This window comes from Biomphalaria glabrata, chromosome 13 (genome assembly GCF_947242115.1).
Source record: "Biomphalaria glabrata chromosome 13, xgBioGlab47.1, whole genome shotgun sequence".
NCBI classification, from domain to species: Eukaryota; Metazoa; Mollusca; class Gastropoda; family Planorbidae; genus Biomphalaria; species Biomphalaria glabrata.
In genome coordinates this window covers 3,322,325-3,346,236 of record NC_074723.1, presented here as the reverse complement: position 1 = coordinate 3,346,236, position 23,912 = coordinate 3,322,325, and the positions used below count along the sequence as shown (strand labels likewise).

At 35.5% G+C, this 23,912-nt stretch overlaps 1 protein-coding gene across 4 annotated transcripts in view; it reads left to right on the top strand.

Annotated features, from left to right (window-relative positions):
* Positions 1-23,912, top strand: part of LOC106069171 (uncharacterized) — a 64,602-nt gene that overhangs the window by 29,412 nt on the left and 11,278 nt on the right. For 3 of the 4 annotated variants that reach the window (XM_056008237.1, XM_056008235.1, XM_056008236.1), the window contains exons 2-13: positions 6,114-6,183; positions 10,363-10,442; positions 12,257-12,420; positions 13,884-14,031; positions 14,771-14,913; positions 15,010-15,145; positions 16,369-16,464; positions 17,611-17,735; positions 17,954-18,051; positions 20,771-20,855; positions 21,115-21,186; positions 22,705-22,803. In XM_056008237.1, coding sequence (XP_055864212.1) covers positions 6,128-6,183; positions 10,363-10,442; positions 12,257-12,420; positions 13,884-14,031; positions 14,771-14,913; positions 15,010-15,145; positions 16,369-16,464; positions 17,611-17,735; positions 17,954-18,051; positions 20,771-20,855; positions 21,115-21,186; positions 22,705-22,803 — 1,302 coding nt within the window. In that variant the 5' untranslated portion in view covers positions 6,114-6,127. Of the gene's footprint in view, positions 1-2,692; positions 2,790-6,113; positions 6,184-10,362; positions 10,443-12,256; positions 12,421-13,883; positions 14,032-14,770; positions 14,914-15,009; positions 15,146-16,368; positions 16,465-17,610; positions 17,736-17,953; positions 18,052-20,770; positions 20,856-21,114; positions 21,187-22,704; positions 22,804-23,912 lie in introns of those variants that run through there. The other variant, XM_056008238.1, reaches the window with a different exon arrangement.

Genomic DNA, 23,912 nt, shown 5'->3' with positions numbered 1-23,912 from the left:
ATGGCGTTGTCAAGTAATCTAGGTAATACATTTAAAATTTAATTTTTATATTTAAACATTTGCTCCTTGAAAGATTTGAGCAGGCTTGTTAAGGGCGGGGGAGAAAGTTTTGCGAATTGAATCTCTTGTCATGCTAGATTCTTTTACTTCTTGTTTGTGGGTAACTCTTTGACTGAAGCGTGATTTATTCAATTCTTCTCTGGCTTTGAAGTCATCAGTGATTTTAAGTTTATTTTCAATGTTTTCCTTGCTCAATTGTTGTATGCGTTGCATGAGGCAAACTATGTAGGTCACAGCAGGGTCTGCGCTGCCACGTGACATATTGCACTCCTACTTTATCATTGGACTTGGAATCACGCGTTATCACTCACTACCCTCACTATAACGACAAACATTTTTACAAAGCTTATTACTCCGTCTGTCTGGTTCAAATCTTGTACACGTTATTTCTCCCACTTCCCATTCTCGGAGCTAGGTGAAACTTTGTACAATTATTCCTCGTCGAAGACAATACATGAATCAATAAAAAAAATGAATCGATTTGTTAATTAATTAGTGGCAATTTATTATTATTTTTTTTAAAATATAGAAACAAAGTTAAATCGTGCATTATTGAGAGATGTGGCAGTGATTTTGTTGTTGTTCCCCGTAGATCAGCTTTGTAGTTTTTAAAAAGTATTTTTATTTACTTGTTATCATTGATATAAGTGTACATGTCAACTTTGACCTCCACGAGTCTTATTATTTCTTCATGACCTTGGCACGTCCCTTTTTCATTCCTTTTTGAGACGACCTTCAACTTTCACAAGTTGAGACGACCTTCAGCTTTCACAAGCTGAGACGACCTTCAACTTTCACAAGTTGAGACGACCCTCAACCTTCACAAGTTGAGACCTTCAACTTTCACAAGTTGAGACGACCTTCAACTTTCACAAGTTGAGACGACCTTCTTCAACGAAATTGCTGAAGGACATGAAGAACCGTACACAGCCCGCATACCTCTCACCTCATGGTGTGTGTTCAATGTACCATCTGTACGTTGTTCACTTACCACATCAAACAAACCGTAAATAACTGGAGCCGGTAAAATTGCTATCAAGCATGTCGGACAAGCTGCAGCCACCCTCCTTACTTCATAATTAAACAGTCTGTGGTGATTATAACACAACTCTAGGACCTCTTGGTGTCACTTGATGGAGATTAGCTGTCCCGGGCTTTCATTGGGGAATAAATTATCGCCAGACCAGACATGCTTGTATTCCTCATGAGCTCACTGCAGTGCTGTTTGGCTTCAATCTTGGTTTGATGAAAGTTTGACATCTGGAAGCCGGATCTAGATCTAGTTTCAACCAAGCCTTTTTATTGTGAACTGTGACCATCGATCGGAACAAATACATTCTTTGTCTCTCATTATCTTATCCCTTGTAGTCCAATACTGGTAGCAGTGTTTCCCAAACTGTGTTCCGCGGAACAATAATGTTCCGCGTGACCCTGGTGTTCCGCGAGGCCTGAATGGCCTTTTACTGGAATAATTAAGTAGCAAGCCACCATCACAAATCTCTCAAACAAAAAAAAAAAAAAGCAAAATGTTCCGCTAAATACTCAGGAATGTGCGAATTTTACCGTTAGGGAAAAAAGCATGGGCAACACTAACCTAGAGAGACTTAGACGTTAGGCGACAATACCTTTAGTTCTATGTATACTTTCTATCATTTTTAAGAAAGAGGAAATGAAAAGTTTGCCTGATGTTGTCAACAAAATGAGCTTGCATAGTCAGTTGGCGGAAGGTGGGGGGGGGGGTATTTAAAGGGATCCATATCTCTAATAGCTTATGGCAGTGATGCCCAAAATACGGCCCGCGGGCCACATCCGGCCCGCGATGTAGGTCTAACCGGCCCTTCAGAACTTCTCTCCACAATACAATAAATGGGAATGTAAAATATATGATTAAAAAAAAAAAAAAAAAACCGTGGCCTTGCCATTTTTAGTTGACTTCTTTTGGTAGCAACGTGTGAGTGTTGAATACATGGCAATGCTGTACAACAACTTCGCTTTGAGTGAACACATTAAATAGAAAAATGGACACATTTTGTTTAGTACAGAATACATAAAGTATATCTGTTTTAATGGAGTATTTGCATTGCAGCCTGAAGTTTGAAACATCCAACTGATTGCTATAGAATTAATGTTGGATACAACTTGTTTCTAATCAAAATGTCGTCTGCTCTATTGCTTTTCCGATTTCGCAATGATGTGGCCCGCGACAAGAGTGTGGGGAATTTATTTGGCCCGCGGGCTGTGAAAGGTTGGGCATCACTGGCTTAAGGTATTATCAAGTCTAAATCAGTTCATACTCATACCATTATAAATGTCTTTCGCTTTGGGCTTCACGTTCTGTTGTGCCAGTGTCAACTGCTGCTAGATGTATGCGTCAATAGATTTATGCGGGTCTATTGTCGGCAGACTGTGTATCTTGGGCCCATTGTTTTGTCCTGGCTTGTTTCACATGCACTCTAATCATCACATCAGTGTGTTTGTGTGTCAGTGTGTGTGTGTGTGACATTGTCACGTGCTCTCGGCTTACTATCAGCTTAAGGTGTATGTGATCTGATAAGCTGGGTACACGATGCGTCTGTAGCGAAGCAAGGCCGTCTAAACGCCGAGACGCGTTCTTGAAGTCGCTGCGCAGAGCGCACCAAGCGGGAGATTTAAAACATTGAGATATTGGGTTGCCGCTATTATCCCCGAGATTGGATTTCCATTCAGATGAAGAAATATAGTCCCTGTGTGTATGTGTACACTCGGTAGCATTTCATGGATGTTTTGTTGTTCCATTTAAGAATATTGAATTGCAGGGCCGGCCCTAGAGATTGCGGGGCCCTATTCGAAACGGATTGCGCGGGGCCTAGTCTAGTTAGGGATAAGGATAATAAATGAAAATTAAGACTTTTTGGTAGAAAATAATTTCTTTGCATGACTATTTTGTATATTTTCAGGACATTTTTTATGAGTTTTTGAGGATATTTTAATAATTTAAGGAGATTTTCATGACTTTTTTCGTATAATTCATATTTTGAGGAGATTTCCAGGAGCTCCAGGCCGCGGGAACCCTGTTATAAGTTAAAATGGTTTAATTTAATAATTTACAACTAGAATTAGCGCGGGGCCTATAAAAGTGCGGGGACCACTGCAGCCGCATAGGTTGCAGTGCCCTAAGGCCGACCCTGTTTAATGGTACCATTTAAGAATATTTTGTTGTACCATGTAAGAATATTTAATTGTACTATTTAAGAATATTTTGTTGTACCATTTAATAATATTTTGTTGTACCATTTAAGAATATTTCGCTGTACCATGTAAGAATATTTAATTGTACTATTTAAGAATATTTAATTGTACTATTTAAGAATATTTTGTTGTACCATTTAAGAATATTTTGTTGTACCATTTAAGAATATTTCGCTGTACCATGTAAGAATATTTAATTGTACTATTTAGGAATATTTTGTTGTACCATTTGAGAATGTTTTGTTGTACCATTTAAGAATGTTTTGTTGTACCATTTAAGAATGTTTTGTTGTACCATTTAAGAATATTTTGTTGTACCATTTAAGAATATTTTGTCGTGCCATTTAAGAATATTTTGTCGTGCCATTTAAGAATATTTTGTCGTGCCATTTAAGAATATTTTGTCGTGCCATTTAAGAATATTTTGATTGAAACTAAAGGTTCATGGGTCAATAGGAAGTAATGTTTTGTTCTGCTTAAAGAGAGGTAAGGTCGCAGTGTTTACTGACAGGTAGACTTAACTTGGGTTTTTAAACTTATGGGAAACATTCCTTTGCTATCATTATGTTTAAGACGCATTCTTTCGAGATTAAAAGCCCACCCGTTAGATGCTTACTACGCACTGGGCTGTCTGTAGTGAGTGTCCACTGAGTGTAGTCTAGACTACAGCCCAACTACTTGTGTCTTTGTGCATTGGCGTCTCATTCAGATAGACTGCTATCTTATCGCCGAGTTCAAAAAGGAAGCTCCGTTTTATCGACATCCATCGCTGGTATAAAAACTTGGTATAAATGGTTGTCCTGCAGTAGATAAAGAGTGTAGGCCTACTCAACACAACTCAACTCAGCTCTCTATACAATAAGCTAGTTTTGTAACAAACGAAAGAAATCGCTCACACTTTTTAACTTTTTCTGAATTTTTGTCTCAGCCGATCTGACAGCTTCTTTACAATACTATTTCTTCTCCCCCAAAAGACAAATTAATAGAATTTTTAAGAGACTAAATAAACTTTAACAAATTTGCATTTTGAATATGTGTTTTATCCAAGAAATTATTACTGCAACAGGAAGCTGGTTACATAGGATTACAGAAAGTTGAGAGATGATTAAAGAAAATTAAGTATTGTTACATAAGATTAAAGATTGTTACAGAAGATTAAAGATGCTTGTTGTTTGACTATAGACACCAGTGTGAACCATTGTACCAAACAATTGGATAACATTAAGCCTAGTGCAGCGTGCTCATTAATTCTATAGGACACTCTAGGACAGACTCTAGGTGAATACATTTATTTAAAAAAATCAACATGTTTATCTGAATTTTTAAAAATGATGCGTCTTATCGGATAGCGAAACAAACCTTATTATTGCATCTCAAGTTCGTCCAACGGTTCTTGTCCCCAAGATTGTGAGGGGGCGACAACACACTGAGGTTGGCGTACACTTTTAAGGGACTTGCTTCAAAGATAACACACCAACACATTGTTTAAAAATCTTATTTACATTTAAACCACAGATCTGCGATATTAACAACATTAATATTTTTTCTAAACCACGTTTAATCTCGTCTCCATTCAGTCCTGGGACCGTCAACTTGTCTGGGTTAAGGTCAAACACTGTGCATTGTCGTGCTGGAGTTTGATGTTAAATGCAATTTTATCTTTGAAAAAACGTGAGCCCGTGGGGACTGATATATGACTAATATCTCACGAAACGATGTTAAAATTTTATTTTCGTTATATAATAAATGACTTTTACAAATTATGCAAACAGAATAAAGTCAATACAAGATGATTAAACCTTGTATGGTAAACTGAAGATGATTAAACCTTGAATGCTGCTATAAAGATGATCAAACCTTGTATGGTAAACTGGAAATTATTAAACCTTGTATGGTAAACTGAAGATGATTAAACCTTGTATGGTAAACTGGAAATTATTAAACCTTGTATGGTAAACTGAAGATGATTAAACCTTGTATGGTAAACTGGAAATTATTAAACCTTGTATGGTAAACTGAAGATGATTAAACCTTGTATGGTAAACTGGAAATTATTAAACCTTGTATGGTAAACTGAAGATGATTAAACCTTGTATGGTAAACTGGAAATTATTAAACCTTGTATGGTAAACTGAAGATGATTAAACCTTGTACGGTAAACTGAAGATGATTAAACCTTGTATGGTAAACTGAAGATGATTAAACCTTTTATGGTAAACTGAAGATGATTAAACCTTGTACGGTAAACTGGAGATGATTAAACCTTGTACGGTAAACTGAAGATGATTAAACCTTGTATGGTAAACTGACGATGATTAAACCTTGTAGGCCTATGGTAAACTGACGACGATTATACCTTGTACGGTAAACTGAAGATGATTAAACCTTGTACGGTAAACTGAAGATGATTAAACCTTGTATGGTAAACTGAAGATGATTAAACCTTTTATGGTAAACTGAAGATGATTAAACCTTGTACGGTAAACTGGAGATGATTAAACCTTGTACGGTAAACTGAAGATGATTAAACCTTGTATGGTAAACTGACGATGATTAAACCTTGTAGGCCTATGGTAAACTGACGACGATTATACCTTGTATGGTAAACTGAAGATGATTAAACCTTGTATGGTAAACTGAAGATGATTAAACCTTGTATGGTAAACTGATTTTATATCTTACTTTGTTTTACATAATATAATAATACAAAAAAAAACAACAATAAATTATTAGAACTACATAAAAGCAGTACAAAAATGTATAATTATTTTTATATCTCTAGCTGATCATTTAATTGTATCATATTTTCCATTCTAATTGTCTAGGTGAAGAGTTCAAAATGGGTAACAAACTTAGTAGTCGAAGATGTAAATCAAACTCAGATGCTATTGTTATGTAAGTATAACATTTTTTTTTTACAAAAGTATATAAGCGTATCAGTATATCTGTACGTGAGTATAGCACTAAGTATAGCATTACATATGTAAGCATATCAGTATATATGTAAGTATACAAGTATATCGGCATATAAGTATTTAATTATACCAGTATGTATTGAGTATATGAGTTGAGTATATTGGCATATAAATATATAGGTAGACCAGTATATGAGTATAGCAGTATGTAAATATGTAAGTATAGTGGTATACAAATATGTTGGTATTTTAGTATATGAATATAGTAGTATAAAAGTACATTGGCGGACCGGGTATCAAAATCGGCTGTCAAATGTGATGTGTTAATGGTTTCTTAGCAGGGTTAAATGTTATATTGAGGGCCGGTTCACGTTTTAAATATATATATAGATCTACCATATATGCCATTTTTGTCATCCTGGGGGTGGGGGGGGGGGCTGATGCTTTGCACAGAGGTTTTGTGCCTCATGAGTCACGTTAAAGATTGATCCTAGTGGGTTATCAAAATATGATATTGGATGTTCAATATCTTTTCCATTTTCTGCGATCTAAACGGGACGGACGGACAGACGGACGGACCGACAGACCACACAAAACTAATAGCGAAGGTATAATAAGGTTTCTTTAGATCGCTACATTGGAAAGGATGTATACTACATTTAGATCTAAGCAAAGACTCAACCATAAGAAACCGAGCGAGATTTCCGCAACTTCCGTTATTTTTCGTGGTCGTGTTTTAAATAGTGTGATATTCAAACTACAGTCGGCAGTGGTCATCCACATTATCGTAGTGGTATTCAAATTACAGTCGGCAGTGGTCATCCACATTATCGTAGTGGTATTCAAATTGCAGTTGGCAGTGGTCATCCACATTATCGTAGTGGTATTCAAATTACAGTCGGCAGTGGTCATCCACATTATCGTAGTGGTATTCAAATTACAGTTGGCAGGGGTCATCCACTTTATCGTAGTGGTATTCAAACTACACTTGGCAGTGGTCATCCACATTATCGTAGTGGTATTCAAACTACAGTCGGCAGTGGTCATCCACATTATCGTAGTGGTATTCAAACTACAGTCGGCAGTGGTCATCCACATTATCGTCGTGGTTTTCAAACTACAGTCGGCAGTGGTCATCCACATTATCGTAGTGGTATTCTTATTACAGTTGGCAGTGGTCATCCACATTATCGTAGTGGTATTCAAATTACAGTTGGCAGTGGTCATCCACATTATCGTCGTGGTTTTCAAACTACAGTTGGCAGTGGTCATCCACATTATCGTAGTGGTATTCAAATTACAGTTGGCAGTGGTCATCCACATTATCGTAGTGGTATTCAAATTACAGTTGGCGGTGGTCATCCACATTATCGTAGTGGTATTCAAATTACAGTTGGCAGTGGTCATCCACATTATCGTAGTGGTATTCAAACTACAGTCGGCAGTGGTCATCCACATTATCGTAGTGGTATTCAAATTACAGATTGCAGTGGTCATCCACATTATCGTAGTGGTATTCAAATTACAGTTGGCGGTGGTCATCCTCATTATCGTAGTGGTATTCAAATTACAGTTGGCGGTGGTCATCCACATTATCGTAGTGGTATTCAAATTACAGTCGGCAGTGGTCATCCACATTATCGTAGTGGTATTCAAATTACAGTTGGCGGTGGTCATCCACATTATCGTAGTGGTATTCAAATTACAGTCGGCAGTGGTCATCCACATTATCGTAGTGGTATTCAAATTACAGTTGGCGGTGGTCATCCTCATTATCGTAGTGGTATTCAAATTACAGTTGGCGGTGGTCATCCTCATTATCGTAGTGGTATTCAAATTACAGTTGGCAGTGGTCATCCACATTATCGTAGTGGTATTCAAATTACAGTCGGCAGTGGTCATCCACATTATCGTAGTGGTATTCAAATTACAGTTGGCAGTGGTCATCCACATTATCGTAGTGGTATTCAAATTACAGTTGGCAGTGGTCATCCACATTATCGTAGTGGTATTCAAATTACAGTTGGCAGTGGTCATCCACATTATCGTAGTGGTATTCAAACTACAGTCGGCAGTGGTCATCCACATTATCGAAGTGGTATTCAAATTAAAGTCGGCAGTGGTCACCCACATTATCGTAGTGATATTCAAATTACAGTCGGCAGTGGTCATCCACATTATCGTAGTGGTATTCAAACTACAGTTAGCAGTGGTCATCCACATTATCACGACATGAATACACTTTAAAAACCAGTTGCCCTGTATGAAATGTCCGAGACCCATAAGAGTATTGATGTCCATATGTCTGACAGTGACACCATGCTAACTTTATTATCTATATAATTATTGAGAAAATATTAACGAAGCAGGTTGTTCATGACCCACCGTTTGGGCGCGATGATCCTGTTTTGGTGACATTATATATTTTTAATGAGTCGATTCTCTAACAACAACGATACATATCTAGGTCTTTTTTTCAATACGTTTGTTTCGACACGTATTTTGTATTGAAAGAGCAAGAGATTTTGTTGTCCATTAGTTTGGGTATTAGCTTGTTGTGTAAAAAAATATTAAAGTTTCCCATTCGGACCTTGCCCTCATTGATAAACACATCAAGTTGAAACTTTAAACACGTATTTATTGTACCTAACAAAACATGAATCAATTAAAAAATTATTCAATTTGTCAATTAAATATAAGTAATTAATTATTTTGTTTGATATCGAATAAGTGAAATAACGTCTACTGTTGATATGGTTCGCAAAGGTGCACACGTTCAATATAATAAAGTATCATTCTCCGCCATGACACTAATGGTTGTTGTTTGTTTATTGCTGACTGTGAACCTAGATCTTAATTAACATGGTGGCAGCGGTATATTAATGATCAGAGGTAATCATTAATCAGTATATAAAGGTTTATTGTTTGCAATAATAAATAGGCAACAATTCAAGGCTACGCCGTGCAATGGCAGCTAGAAATTTCCTTCCTATACCCGAGCCGCTCGAGGTAGAAGGAAACATGGCCGCTAATTGGCAAAAGTTTCACCGGAGCTGGCGAAACTATGAGTTAGCCACTAAATTGTCGGAAGAATCAGAGGAGGTCAGAGTGGCCACCTTTCTAACAATTATAGGGACAAAAGCGATGGAAAAGGTCTTGAAATTGAGAAGGGAAAAGAAAGAAAGATGGAAGAAATAGTGAACAAATTTGAAAGTTTTTGCATTGGAAAAACGAATGAAACTTATGAGCGCTATGTTTTCAATACTCGTGAACAGCAAGAAGGCGAGGACATTGAAAAGTACATAACAAATTTGAGAAGACTTGCAAAAACGTGTAGTTTTGAACGCCTGGAAGATAGCTTGATTAGAGATAGAGTAATTCTTGGTATTAGACATGAATGCCTCAAAATGAAATTGCTACAGAGTAGTTCTTGGTATTAGACATGAATGCCTCAAAATGAAATTGCTACAAGATAGTAGTCTCACATTGGAAAGGTGCAGAGATATTTGCAGATCATACGAGACCGCCAACAAACAGTTGATACAAATACAAGCCGACCCTCCAATCATTGAGAAAGTATCAACACCCTCAAGAACAAATATTCAGAAAGGTAAATGCAGGTATTGTGGAAGGATTCACGAATACATTAAAGAAAAGTGCCCTGCTTGGGGTAAAATGTGCCTAGCATGCAAGCGAGACATCATTTTGCTGTGATGTGCAAAAAGAAAATTCAGCAGGTATCAGATGATATGTCTGACGATGAAAGACAGCTGCAGTCGGACACAAGAGATGATGTCATGATGGTAAAAAATGAATGGGTGATATCTTTGGAGAACCACAAAACGAAAAGGATGACAGCAGTTATGACATTATTGAGACATATAGTTGTACGCGCGGATTTCTTTCCCTTAGATTTTAGATAAGCTTTGTGATTTCAATTTTTATAAACTATCGTCAGAATCGCTCGCGCCAAAAACGGCCAGCGCCAAAACGGCTTTGCTAAAACATACTGTTTCCAATATCATACCATTAATACGTGTATAACTTAAGGGGGACATACGTGGAGTCTCAGTGTTGACGATAAATAATACTTATTATCTACTTATTATTTTAAACGTTTTTCTTTTTAATTATTTACTTTGCTTGCATCTAATTTCAGGCGACAAAAGTCTCTGCAGTTATTAGAAGAAAGAGCATTGAGTCTAGACGCCAATGAAGATGAGTGTAAGGACTATCTTGGTGTGTATATTTAATATTAACATATAGATTTTTTTTTTCATTCTATGCACTGACTCAGGACAGCCTGGAATTGTTCACTAATTGCAGATGTTCTTACTATAGGCTAATACGCTAATTCATAAAGCTTTTGAGTGAACAGCTATATTTGTTTTAAAGGTTCTATGATTATTCTTCTGTACCTATTAAGCTCTGCAGAGTTAAATTTTCAGTAGCTTTTATTTAGTTGGTAACTTTGCAACATTGAAGTTCAATTTTAGTGTGAAAATATCAAATAGATTCCAAATACAATTTGTTATTGTTGCATGGTTAGTCTAATAACCATAACATTTTTTTTCTGTTTACTATGATTTAGTTGTCTTCTCTTTACAAATAGATCTTTTCTATGTAGATCTAACTCCTTTCTCCTTCTGTTCACAGAAGTTCGAGTATGTGTGTGTGTGTGTGTAGGCTTTATGCGCCTTGAAGAAACTTACACATTTATTCACAATCTTTATTTTGTATGAATCTTTCTCACTCCTATAAAATATGTGTAGACCTACATTTGTACATTTCTGTCTGAAAATGATGTGACTTATTTTACTAAACTTCCATTGGGAGGCCGCTAACTCTCACCTTAAATAGATATACATTGCTTCTAAAGTGAATTAGGATGAATATATATAAAAACATATTCATTATCCAATGACCTGTATAAATTCAATATCGTAAACGATTAACAAATCAGCTGCTGATATAGGATGGTATCTTAATGTTAATGTCACATGTAGACAGTTCAAGATCAGTAAAAAAATGTATGACATCTCAAGGTTGCAATTTAGGTCAAACGCTATGCCACTTCATCATCATCATCATCAAACTCCATTTGAGTGAGGGCTTTAGAGGCTCAAATCTTCTATTGCTAAAGACATGGAAAGAAACCCTGCTGTCTTGCGTAGTGCATACATGTCACCATACAGGTCAAGAATTTTTGGTTTCCCAGGCCTGTCGAGACGGAGATCAGCAAGTCTGGGGCAGTCAAACAGGATATGAGGCACGGTTTCCTCTTCTTCCCCGCTATGCCACTTAAAGCAGGGGAAAAAGTGCAAGACAGTTGTCATTAAAGGTTAAAGTCAAATATAGTGTGATTAGGGTCAAGAGGACAACAACAACAACAAGGTGAAGGTTATGATGTGACGTAATATGTAATGTCTGGAATCTCGAAGTTAAATTTGCAATGATAAAAAGGCAAGAGAAGCTAATCGAGTCAGTTGATTAAAGTTATTTGGTTAGAGAGTTAAAGCAAGATGTCGCTAGTAAAACGCTGGTTAGTCTATTGATGATTAGCCTACCATTGTATCTTATACCTAGATCTACTTTTGTACATGAATTGTATGAACATCTATATTCAATATTGTCTTATGTTTGAGTTCGAAAGCATGAAACTCTGGAGAACTATAAGTTTGGCACCGCATATGTCAGATGTATATGGACTCATGGAGTTAATACAATGCCAATCTCTCTTCAAATATTTTCAATGAATGTGACTCCTAAATACTGAGTAGCATAACCTATATAACACACATATCAACAATCTTAACAATCGTATTACTGCATGTCAAAATTAACTAGAATCTAGGTACAGAGTTAGGTCTTCTATGTCTTGGTCTAAATGTCACTGATGTTTTTGCTATTAGCTTGTTGATTTTACCTTTATATAATACACGCTTTTTTTAGCCACACATCATGATGTATACAAATAATTAATGAAGTATGTAATGGCTGATTGTATCTCAGAAATATGCTAATAAACTGCACTGTTTTTTTGTTGCTTTCAGAAACACCTTTTGTGAAAAGAGAGCTGCAACGAACTCCATCCATCTTTGATCAAGTCGACAAGGAGGCTACGCTTGTCAGAATAGAAGACTACAATTACCCTTTTGAAAACTTGATCTTTGAAGGTGGTGGGAACAAGGGCTTGGCCTACGTTGGAAGTATAAGAGTAAGATCTGTAGACTTACATACTCCAGATGGATTGTTTATATTAAAGCCACATTAACTTAAAAAGTCTGGCATAAGTGAGGCTAAAATATGTAACTATTGTTTAAACAAATTATTTCCCTTTTTCCATCAAAGTGAAGATCACAATAAAGACCTATTTCAGTTCCCCTTTCAGAATATGTGATGTATATACGGCTGAGGATGTAAAGGTCATCCGTTTCTCTGGCCTACGGTTAACGAGGGTGTCATGTGGCCAACATAACGACCAACCGCCTTTACTTTTCCCCATCTAATGTCAGATACCCATTAGATAGCTGGACTCAGAGGTGTTCTAAAGATTCCGAAAATACACACCCCAGTCTTCACCAGGATTTGAACCTAGGACCTCCGGTTCAGAAGTCAAGCGCTTTACCACTCCATAACCACGCCTCCCTATTTCATATTAGTGTAAAGCTTATTAATTACAGATCCAATTATTGGCAGGTGACAGGTTTTGATATTAGGATTATTAGTACAATCCCTGCCTGCTGTTATCAGCTCCCTTCCTGTGGAGCTTTGTGCTTGTATGCAATACTGTTTGTTTTTGAGGAGTTGACATGAAATCATTTAATTAGAAATTACAAGTTCAAGATAATTATATGAATATTAAACATGTAAACATGGTGTAATTCTGTGTCGTAATAATTTTTAAACTTAAAGCAAGATTAAAAAAAAACTAGCATCAACATTTAGTTTTTCTTTTTTAATTTGAAATAAAAAAACAGCACACTTTTTTTCCTTGACTGAGTCTGCAAAAAGAGCTCACAGCTCAGCAGCAATAAAGCTGGCTAGAAGAAGAAGAATTTGAAATAAAACAACTTACTCATATAAATTGCTTATAGAAAGGCTTTATAATAATTTAGTTTGTTTATTTGTTTTCAAGGAATTAAGTGCAGGATTTGTATTTTTAGTTTAACTTAAAATAGATCTTCTTTAGTTTTAACTGAAGTCATAGAAACATCTCTATACTAAAAAGAGCTCCACAGGATTACTTCAATGATGAAATCAATATATTTCAGAGATTTAGTTGGCTATTGTAGGGAACAGATGATTACATGGATAACACTTTTAAAAAACTGTAACTTTTTTTGCGCATAGAAATATTTATGTCAATACACTTTTATTACTATTTATATTAAAAAAAATTGAAATGGCTTATTTATGTTTAACTCTCTAGTGTTTAAGTTTAACTCTACTGTTTATGGTTAACTGCCTAGTGTTTCTATTTAACTCTTTTGTGTTTATGCTTAACTCTCTAGTGTTTATGTTTAATCTTTTGTGTTTATGTTTAATGCTCTAGTGTTTATGTTTAATCTTTTGTGTTTATGTTTAATGCTCTAGTGTTTATGTTTAATGCTCTAGTGTTTATGTTAAACTCTCTAGTGTTTATGTTTAACTCTCTAGTGTTTATGTTTAACGCTCTAGTGTCTAGAAGAGTTGGGACTGATGAAACAAATAAAGAGAGTGGCTGGAAGCAGTGCAGGGGCCATAACTGCTGCTCTAGTTGCTTTGGGCTATAACTCCAGAGACATTGAGGACTTCTTATCAGACAACATTGAAGAAGTATTTCTTGGTAAAATATAAAATTGTCTTTAACAACATTAAATAATGCTTTAGTTCTTTAGATTAGTTTTAAGTTACACTTGCATGAGACTTAATGGGGATTTTCAAATTGTCATTATTAGGTTAATCACTGTCATCTGCTTTTTTGTTTATGCTTTGATTTGAATTTCATGTAAAAGACACTTACAGCAATGACATACAGTTATGACATACAGTAATGCCATATAGCAATGACATATAGAGTGAAAAAAAGGAGAAAGCAGTATGTGGAAATATGGGGCAATAAAATGGAAACAAAAAAGGGACATTAAAAGAGTTTGGGAAAGATTTTTGAAATAAGAAGACCAAAGAGAAAAAATGTGAAAGAGGCTTATTGAAAAATCTCTGCTGCCTACTAAATATTATTAATCACTTTGTGCCAAAAGCAGAGAGCTTAGGAATTGGATTTGGAATTGCTAAAAAGTAAAGTCAAATACATTTTTTTAATTTTAAAGATACATAGCTGATGAATTCATCAGCATTCTGTACATAAAATATTTTAAAAATCTTTCAATTTATAGATTTCACTCCATTTATGAAAAGATCTTATCCCCATTTAAAAAAAAATGAAACATTTCTTCTTCATTTAAATTTTGTTCTCTAATTATATGATGAAGCATTGCATGTTGTGTTTTCTAAATGTATATACATCTTAGGTTGATCTACTAATATTTCATTACTGAATAAGTTGTGATCATTTTATATTACAGATCATTCTTGTGGCTATCTTAGTCTACTGCCAAATCTCTTGAGGCGGTTTGGATGGAACCCAGGCAAGGCTATATACAAATGGTTTGGAGATAAGATACAGAAGAAATCCGCAGAGAAGAATCCAGATATGACATTTTATGATGTACGAACTCTAACTTAGGCACAAAAGAATGCCTGTTGTACTGATCCCATAGCAGATGGACTTTCTTGAACTGATGTTCTGACTTTCTGTTCACAGTTGTATAAAGAAAGGAATATGGAGCTGTGTGTTGTGGTGACCAATCTGAATCAAATGAGAGCAGAATACTGTCATATCAAGACTACCCCAGACATGCCTATCAGAGAAGCCTTGCGAATGTCCATGGCTATTCCAGGTAATGATCTTATGTTTTGCTAAAACACTTTTCTCATGAAATTTCCTTAGTTAGCGAGTTCCAGGTCCCGTAAGCTAAATATCTTTTAGTGTGGGAGCTCGACAAGGTCTAAATTGTGCTGATGTGCCGAAAACACAAAATATAAACAAAATATCTTTTAGTGTGGCATGGCATGATATCGATCTGGTTAGGAAATAAGCTCTTATTTAATGTGCTAATTCTAATAGACATACCTATGCCATTCTTAATTTTGTTTTTTACCCTATCATAATGTTTTCAAAAACTTTGCTTATTCATTTTTTGAGCTACGCAAATAGTTATGTGTCCTAATTTAACAATGATTTGTTAAATAACTTTTTTTTTATGGCTTATGAAAAGCAGAAACTTAAAATTAACAGTTCTACTTGTTAGGTCAATATTTTGTTCTAATATAGGACTACTTTGTCTAGTCCATGTTTGATGTATTCTATTGACTTACCTCTAACACGTAGTTTCATGCCTTGAGATGTGCTTGTCTAAGTTTATATGCGCATATTATCAAAAAAAAAATTAAATAACATAGCTTTAAACCATACATTCATATGACCATACTTGTATATGACCACATACTTATATATCCTTAGATTTGTATGCTATTATATCATTTTAAAGAATTTACTAAACCCTTAAAGTGCTGAGCTTTTGACATTGAGTATACAAAAAACACGGATTTACAATGCTAGTGTTTAGAGGCTTAACTACCACACAGTTTAAAGAGTTAAACAATTCCTCCTTTATGGAGCTGATCACTTTTTGTTAGAGCAATTAGTTGACTCTTAATAAGTAATGAATGACAGATTAAAAGAAAAAGGAACATTTTTAAACCAGGCACCAATTCCCCCTTCCCCCCTAGTTAAGCAAATGTATAAATCTACTCAGAGTTTATAGAATTCCAAAGATAAGCCTACAGCCTACAGATCTCTTCATAGAAGATGGTGCTCAAAATATTCCTGAAAGTTTTAATGAAGACATTCAGGAATACCTGCTGACATATGTCTGTTCAAGCTTAAGATTGTCTAGATCAAATTTAATGTCAGAAGATTATATTTAAAAAAATTATAATGGTCAAACTAGAGCTTTTTCCAATTAGTCAGTAATTTTCCCAAAAAATATACATCAACTGTCTAGTCTATTTTCATTATATATAGAGCTCAGACACCTTGTATTTTTACATGTTTCTCTAGGGATCTTCAGTGCTAGAGTTTATGATAATCATGGTCAGAAAGACACTTATGTTGATGGTGGAGTGCTGTGCAATTATCCTATTCATTGTTATGACGGTAGGTATCTAGAAGAGACTGGTCAGTATAAAAAACTTGACTTGACAAGATAAGCTTTTTTTTTGTTTTTTGGTAACACCCCTATTAATCTACCTTGCATTTTAGATCTAAATGTTTAACAAAAAATTGTCTATTTCAATAGTCAATCACTCTAAACTAGTAAAAAAGTAAAGTTTCCTTTTCAGACCTTGTGGTCTATAGGGCAAATGATGTAAAGATCATCTGTTACTATGGCCTATGGTTAACGAGGGTGTCATATGGCCAGCACAAAGACCAACCGCCTTTACTTTTCACCAAGTCATGTCAGGTACTCATTAGAGTTGGGTGGACTCAGAGGCACCCGAAGATCCCAAGATTAAAAATCCCAGTCTTCACCAGGATTTGAACCCTGGACCCCAGTACGGAAGCCAAGTGCTTTACCGCTCAGCCACCGTGCCTAATAATCACTCTAAACTACTACCAGCAATTAGCTAGCACTAGCTTACTTAGATCCTCCCATGCTGTTTGGCGCATTGGGCACGGTTAGATCAATCCTTCGGGCATGTCAATTTCTAAGAACTGAGTTATTTTGTAGTTAAGTCTTTAGCATATTAAGATTGAAACTTTCATCAAAGACTCAGGCTCTCTAACCTACAATAGCTATGTCTGATACCTTTTTAACAATTGTATGAACCCTTTCCCCCTAAAAAATAACATTTGGGCTCAAATGAGACACTTATTTGTTGGTGTTATATGTTTTGGATATTCCTTCATTATAGAAGAATATTACGTCCTATCCCTAAACTAGTACAAAACAGCAGGGGATGGCAGCTGAAAAGTTCAAACCTGTGACCACCAAGACAACAGTCCAGAGCCAATAAATGTTGTTTTTTTGTTAGATATTGCATAATTTTTGTTTGATATCTCGTTACTATTTTCAATATATTCTTACATTTAAAAAAAAAATAGTTTGCAGTCATTTATAAATCTTCTAACAGTCTGCAAAGTATAATTGAATTAAATATTATTTTTAAAAATTTAGTTTATTATATAAGCTTGAGCTTCCGGTACATGTGTTGTCGCATTCTGTTGTGTCCGGTCCTGAGTCGAAAGATTAGACATTGAGAACGAAGAAGAAATATAAGCTTGGCTTTATTTTATTTTTAGGATGGTATCTTTCACTGACACCAGAAGATTCATTCCTTCAAAAAATGACTCCACTTAAAGATTTGCCTTATATCATGTCCAGACGGTTTGAACAAATTAATGAGAAAAGTCTTGGATTTTTATTGGTAATTTTTCAAAATTTTCTTCGTACCAGTAATTAAGACTAGACTAGATTTGACATGCTGTAATAGTTATTTTATAAAAAATTTGTTATTGTGACCCATTGTTTTTTGTTTGTTTTGCTGTTGGTGAGAAGACGTAATCATCTTCTTTTTTGAAGTAACATCTGTATCTTGTAAGATAAGATATTTTCTTTTGTAAATTCTTTTTTTCTCTCGTCTAGTATGATGATACTGAGATGGAAGTAATGCGTTTTAACCTTGAAAGACGAGTCGGCTCAACAGAACCCATAGAACCTTCTGAAGAAACAAAGCTTTATAAGTGAGTTATTTTTAAAAAATAAATTCATTTATCAAAAAAATAAAAATTGTATGTAGAGTTTCACACATTAAAAAAAAAAATTCATTTAATATCAAATTTTAGCTTAAAATTAAACATATATTTGTCAATGAGCTTAGCAAGTTTAAACATATGTTTGTCAATGAGCTTAGCAAGTTTAAACATATATTTGTCCTTGAGTTAACAAGTTTAAACATATGTTTGTCAATGAGCTTAGCAAGTTTAAACATATATTTGTCCTTGAGCTTAGCAAGTTTAAACATATGTTTGTCAATGAGCTTAGCAAGTTTAAACATATATTTGTCCTTGAGCTTAGCAAGTTTAAACATATGTTCATCAATGAGCTTAGCAAGTTTAAACATATGTTCGTCATTGAGCTTAGCAAGTTTAAACATATTGTTACGAATCTCGCTATCCAGGCTCTCTGCAAACTGCACCTTACACCACCAACTTAAAGAACTTGACAACTCAGGGCTCCAAAGTAACGTAACACTTTAATAGTTGAATTAATAACAGCCAATACTGTAGAATTGGCAACACGTACACTGTACAAATATCTCTCCGATAACACTGTTCCGCCGTATCAACTCTTGCACTGGCCTCTCCGTCTCGTTCCAGGCTTGCACTGGGTTCAACAGTTCAGGACTGACTTCACACACTAGGCTCGTTGTGTCGGACTCGATCGCAGACCAAGATCAAGACGCCAGTCGTCTCAACTGTACTTGACAGTACTTCGCACTGAACCGTCGTAATGTTCCGTACAGAACCACACCGCTGAACTGTGCTGTAGTCGACCGGACTGTAGTGAACCGGGCTCTGAACCCCTGCCGTGAACCGTCTTGACTGCGACACCTCCGCTCTTATATAGGGTTCCTACTGGCCTTCTTGAACCGGACAGAACGCCGCTCGACGTTTCTAGGTGGTCAGATGACTACAACTCTCGTGACGCTCCTGAGCTCTGTTCACGACGTCGATCCTTCCCGGACCGCCGTCGATCCTTCCCGAACCGTCTCGAACCGTCATATTGACACTCGTCTCGGCTGACCGTCATAACTCATCACGGTTGACCGCTCGTCTAGCGCTGGCTTGGGGCTATTTGCGTCGGCTGACTACACTCACACCACTACCCCCATCTGTGCCACCACCAGGTTTATAACAATATATTTGTCAATGAGCTTAGCAAGTTTAACATATGTTAGTCAATGAGCTTAACAAGTTCAAACATATATTAGTCAATGAGCTTAGCGTCTTCTTACCATTTCTCACTAAAATTAAATTCAAACCACAAAACCCAAGGATTGTCTCTAGGTCAGTGCTGTTTGCAATGTACACATGTCAGTGGTGTCCTACAACCAATGGTCTTCGAACACTAAATTTTTGTGCCTATGACTCACAGCTGTATAATACTTACATCCTCCAGAGGTCTTGTGACTGGTAACCACACTAGCAGACTGTCACATGGAGTTTGCACCTAGATGGTTGAGAGTAAACTTAAAATGAACCAAGACAAGATGGAAGCCATTCAGATTGACTCTCAGAAAAATAATATAAAAGTAGAGAGTACAGGTTCCCTTTTTCCAAATAGTTTGTAATGTTGGATTCTCTTTTGACCTTATTGTGACTTTTGACCCACACATAAGTCAGTCCTGTAATATTTAACAACTGAGTCAACAAAAAAGCTAGCTATGGCATTTATACTTTCTTGACTACTGCAATACTTAGCTGGCAGGTCTACCATAACACCAGAGGTCAAAATCTCTAAGCCTCAGCCAATTCAGAACAGCACTACATGGATGCCTCTATGCAGAACAAGATGTGAATCTGCTAGTGTCCTGCATATATCCTGTTGGCTCCTTGTGAGTGTAAGATAAACAAATTACTACAAGCTGGTCACAATACGCCATCAGTGCTATTGTAACAATAAAATGTTTGACTACATTTGTGAACTGATCACTCCATAAGTGCCACTAAGAGACTTACTCTCCATGGACTCTACACTTTTCGTTATGCTGCAGGTTTCCCTTGAAAATTACTTCCAGCTGACCTTTAAAGTACTAGAACCAGAGATTGAAAACTTGTTCTTCATTGATCTTGAAGAACCTTTTCATGAGAGATGCCTTTCCGAAATACACACTATCCTTAAAAACAACCTGCACCAATTAAATCACTGTTACATCTATTTACATCTATCTGGTCATCTCCTTTCCATTAGGACTAAAACAGAAAGATTTAAAAACTCCTTTATCCAACTTTCAATCAGAGTGTGGCAAAGCCGTCTGTAATCATCAAAAAGCCTAATTCATAAAGCGCTGGTTTTGTGTGTTTGTGTATGTATGTTTTGTGTGTTTGTGTATGTATGTTTTGTGTGTTTGTGTATGTATGTTTTGTGTGTTTGTGTTTGTATTTACATCTCTATTGTTATTGTTGTAGCAGTATTGCTGATGTAGACAGGTGTAGCCTAACTGAATTTCCATTACTTTGGACCAATAAAATTTATACTATCTCTAACAACATGCTTCACAACTTGCAAGAAGAACAATAAGACCTGCCTATTTAAAATTTATTTTGCTTAGTGCTTAGTTTGCCATTTTAGCTCTCATTTAAAAAAAAAAAGACTTTAATGTTCTCCTATAGCCTTCAGCCTAAACTATGTTTGCTAACTGATCTGTGTAAATTAAATTATTATTTTTATCCTATGAAGGAAAAAACAGGACAAGAAAAAGATTGCAGTCAATGCTCAACGGGAACATAACAGGACAGTCCGAGCTGTAGATGCATTTATGAATGTATGTTTTTAAACTTATTGGATAAACTTTAATGTAGTTATTCTTCTTTTTAATTTCAAATTTTACTACATTAGCTTGAATTGAACTTACTTATAAATTAAAAAGGAATATATCATTGAAGAATTTTTTTTAACAATTACAAATATTTTAAAACATTCTGTCAATCCATTATTTAATCTGTGATCCTTGTGCTTTGGCCTTTGTTTGTTACTTTGAATTGAATACAATTATCTATATTTTTTCTATTGTGTGTTTTCAGGTTTTAAAAAAGTATAATCTAACAGAAATAGAATTCATTGATAAAAATGAGTTGGCAAGTGCGTTACAAGATGTAAGAACATTTTAACTCTTTGATACTTAGCTTAGTTTGTATAACGATGATCACTTCAATGTCTTTACCAAAAAAAAACAAAAAAACTTTTCTAGCTACATATAGCTGTGTAGGATCAAAAGTAAACAAAGCTAATAAAAGCTAAGTTGTATTGTTCACAAATATTTATGTAGGTCTACTAATTCATAGTCAGTGGTTAACATGCATAGATTGCCCAAGGCACACATGTAGGAGTGTATGATGTAATCATCTTTTCATCTTCTTTTTTTAAAGTAATGTCTGTAGTTTACAAGATAAGATCAGATTCATTTAAAGTAATTTATAGTCCTGTATACAAAGAAAAATTTTAGTTGAGTGCAGTCAATTTGATTCAAACCATGTGATATAAGAGAAACAATAGAGTCAAAAGTTTCTTCTCTTTCATATTATTTAGATCAATTTAACACCCTTGGTATCCCACAGGTCCAGACATTTGCTTGAAACTAGTGCACATTAATGCCACTGAATTAAAGCATTCATCAATCTTTAAATAGTTACACTGGAGACCTTTCTGTCTAGTGCTATTTTTGAATATACTGCTGGGTCTGCATGAATAGACTCTGGTGGCTATGGAGCCTACTTTGAGTTCCTTGGCTCTGCAATTTTGATGTGGAGGTCATGGTGATCTCTGAAACCTTAAAAGTCATTGACTCGGTGAGGGAAATATGAGGGCAACACAAATTGTTGACATTGCTGACTTGAAATCTGTACCACAAGCTTCACTAAGCCCTAAACCATGGCTTCCCAATATTGACACTGTCCTCATGGCTTTATGCAATATAAACCAATGCTTTGGCACCCTGTAAATAATGCAATGGGTACTCATTCACATAGTATAAGTGTGACTAGCAACACCATTGCAGACTTCTTAACTAACTGGGGAGGACTATCACCACCTACCAAAAGTTTCCATCATGCACTGGCAACAATACAAAATAGGGACGAGTCTTAAAAGCCTGCAGAGTCTGGGAGCACATGAGACCATGCCTCCCTGTTGCTGCCTAGGCCTGAAAAAGCATTGTGCAGAAACCTCAAGTTCCTGATCTGTATTGTGATATAAATGCACAAAGCATAACAGCAGGGTTTCTGTCCAGGGCCTATGCAAGAGAGAATTAGAGCCTCTAAGGCCCTCACCGAAATGGAGTTTGATGATAATGACGATGAATTAAAAAAAAGACTCACTTCATGTTCTAATGAAAAACATAGAGTTAATTTTGATTTGAAGATAATATTTTGATATATCATAATGTTAAAAGCCAAGTTTGCCTGGTCTGACCATTTAGGTATAGATTTTATGTTTAGAGTAGCTTATAGATAAGTTTATAATTTTTTATGAAAATTGTAGGTTTTTTTTTCTAAATAAAGTTTAAACTTAAACACATTTATGTACAAAAATTGTTTGTGTTAGATGATAGGATAAATATCTTTTTACCATGTTAGCAGAACTTATATCCTCTGACCATTGAATGCTATCCCCAGAAAGAATTGTTTCCAGATGAGTATTCCACTCTACTGTTTGGTCCAGATATTGATGTAGACAAAGCCTTCAGTATACTTGACAAAGATGGAAATGGCAGGGTGAGTAACTTTTTTTTATACTTGTTTTATTTGTTTTGAGATTTGGAGACTATTACATCCTAGCCCAAACCTCCTGCAGGATAGCAGGGGAATATAGCGGGCACTGCTCTTATCCAGGCGCATTGAGCTGACAAGATGACAGACCAGAGAGTATACCACATGGCCAGGCAGATTACTGAGTGTCTGCCTAAGATTTTGGCTTCTATCTTGATAGTCTAGGTTTTTAGTCTGAAAACTCAGAGACTTTAATGAATTTATGATATGAATGCTTATTATAGTTAGTCACTTTATTTTTTATTTTTTTTTTGTTTGGTGGGAAGTGTTAAGTAGTTAATGTGAAAGTGTTTTGTTTGCTAGAAATAAAATCTTGATAGTTGTCAGGTGTGTCACCCTCAATCCAACAAGGAGGTCTGAGGAAGCGATCTTATCTTATCTTATATAATACAGACGTTACTTCAAAAAAGAAGATGATTACGTCCTACGCGTCATGCATTTAGTCATGCATATTAACCAATGACTTAAATTCTGCCAAGTCACTGGTTTTCCTGGCTAGCTCAGGCAACCCATTCCATGCTCTAATAGCACTAGGGAAGAAGGAGTATTTGTACAAATTTGTCCTAGCATATGGGACGAGGAATGTGCCTTTATCTTTGTGTCTTTCAGAGTATTTTATTAAATTTTGTTTTTGTATTTGAAGATTATGGTTCAGTGTTTTATGTATGATTGCTACTTTACTTTTGAGCCTTCTGTCCTGAAGGCTTTCTAAATTTAGTGATTTTACTAAAGGTGTTACTCTAGTCAAATGTGAATATTCGTTTGTTATGAATCTCACTGCTCTATTTTGTGTCTGTTCCAGTTTCTTAATGTTTTCTTGAGTTGAGGGGTCCCAAACGGAGGATGCATATTCTATTATTGGCCTAACCAAGGTTAAATAACATTTTAGTTTTATGTTCTTATTTGATTTATAGAAATTTCTTTTAATAAATCCTTATGCTTTGTTTGATTTTTTTGTAGTTTCATCAATATGTGGATTCCATGATCTTATATTCTATACATTATGTTACTATGTAAATTTAGATCTTGTGAATCATTTATTTCTACCAGTCACA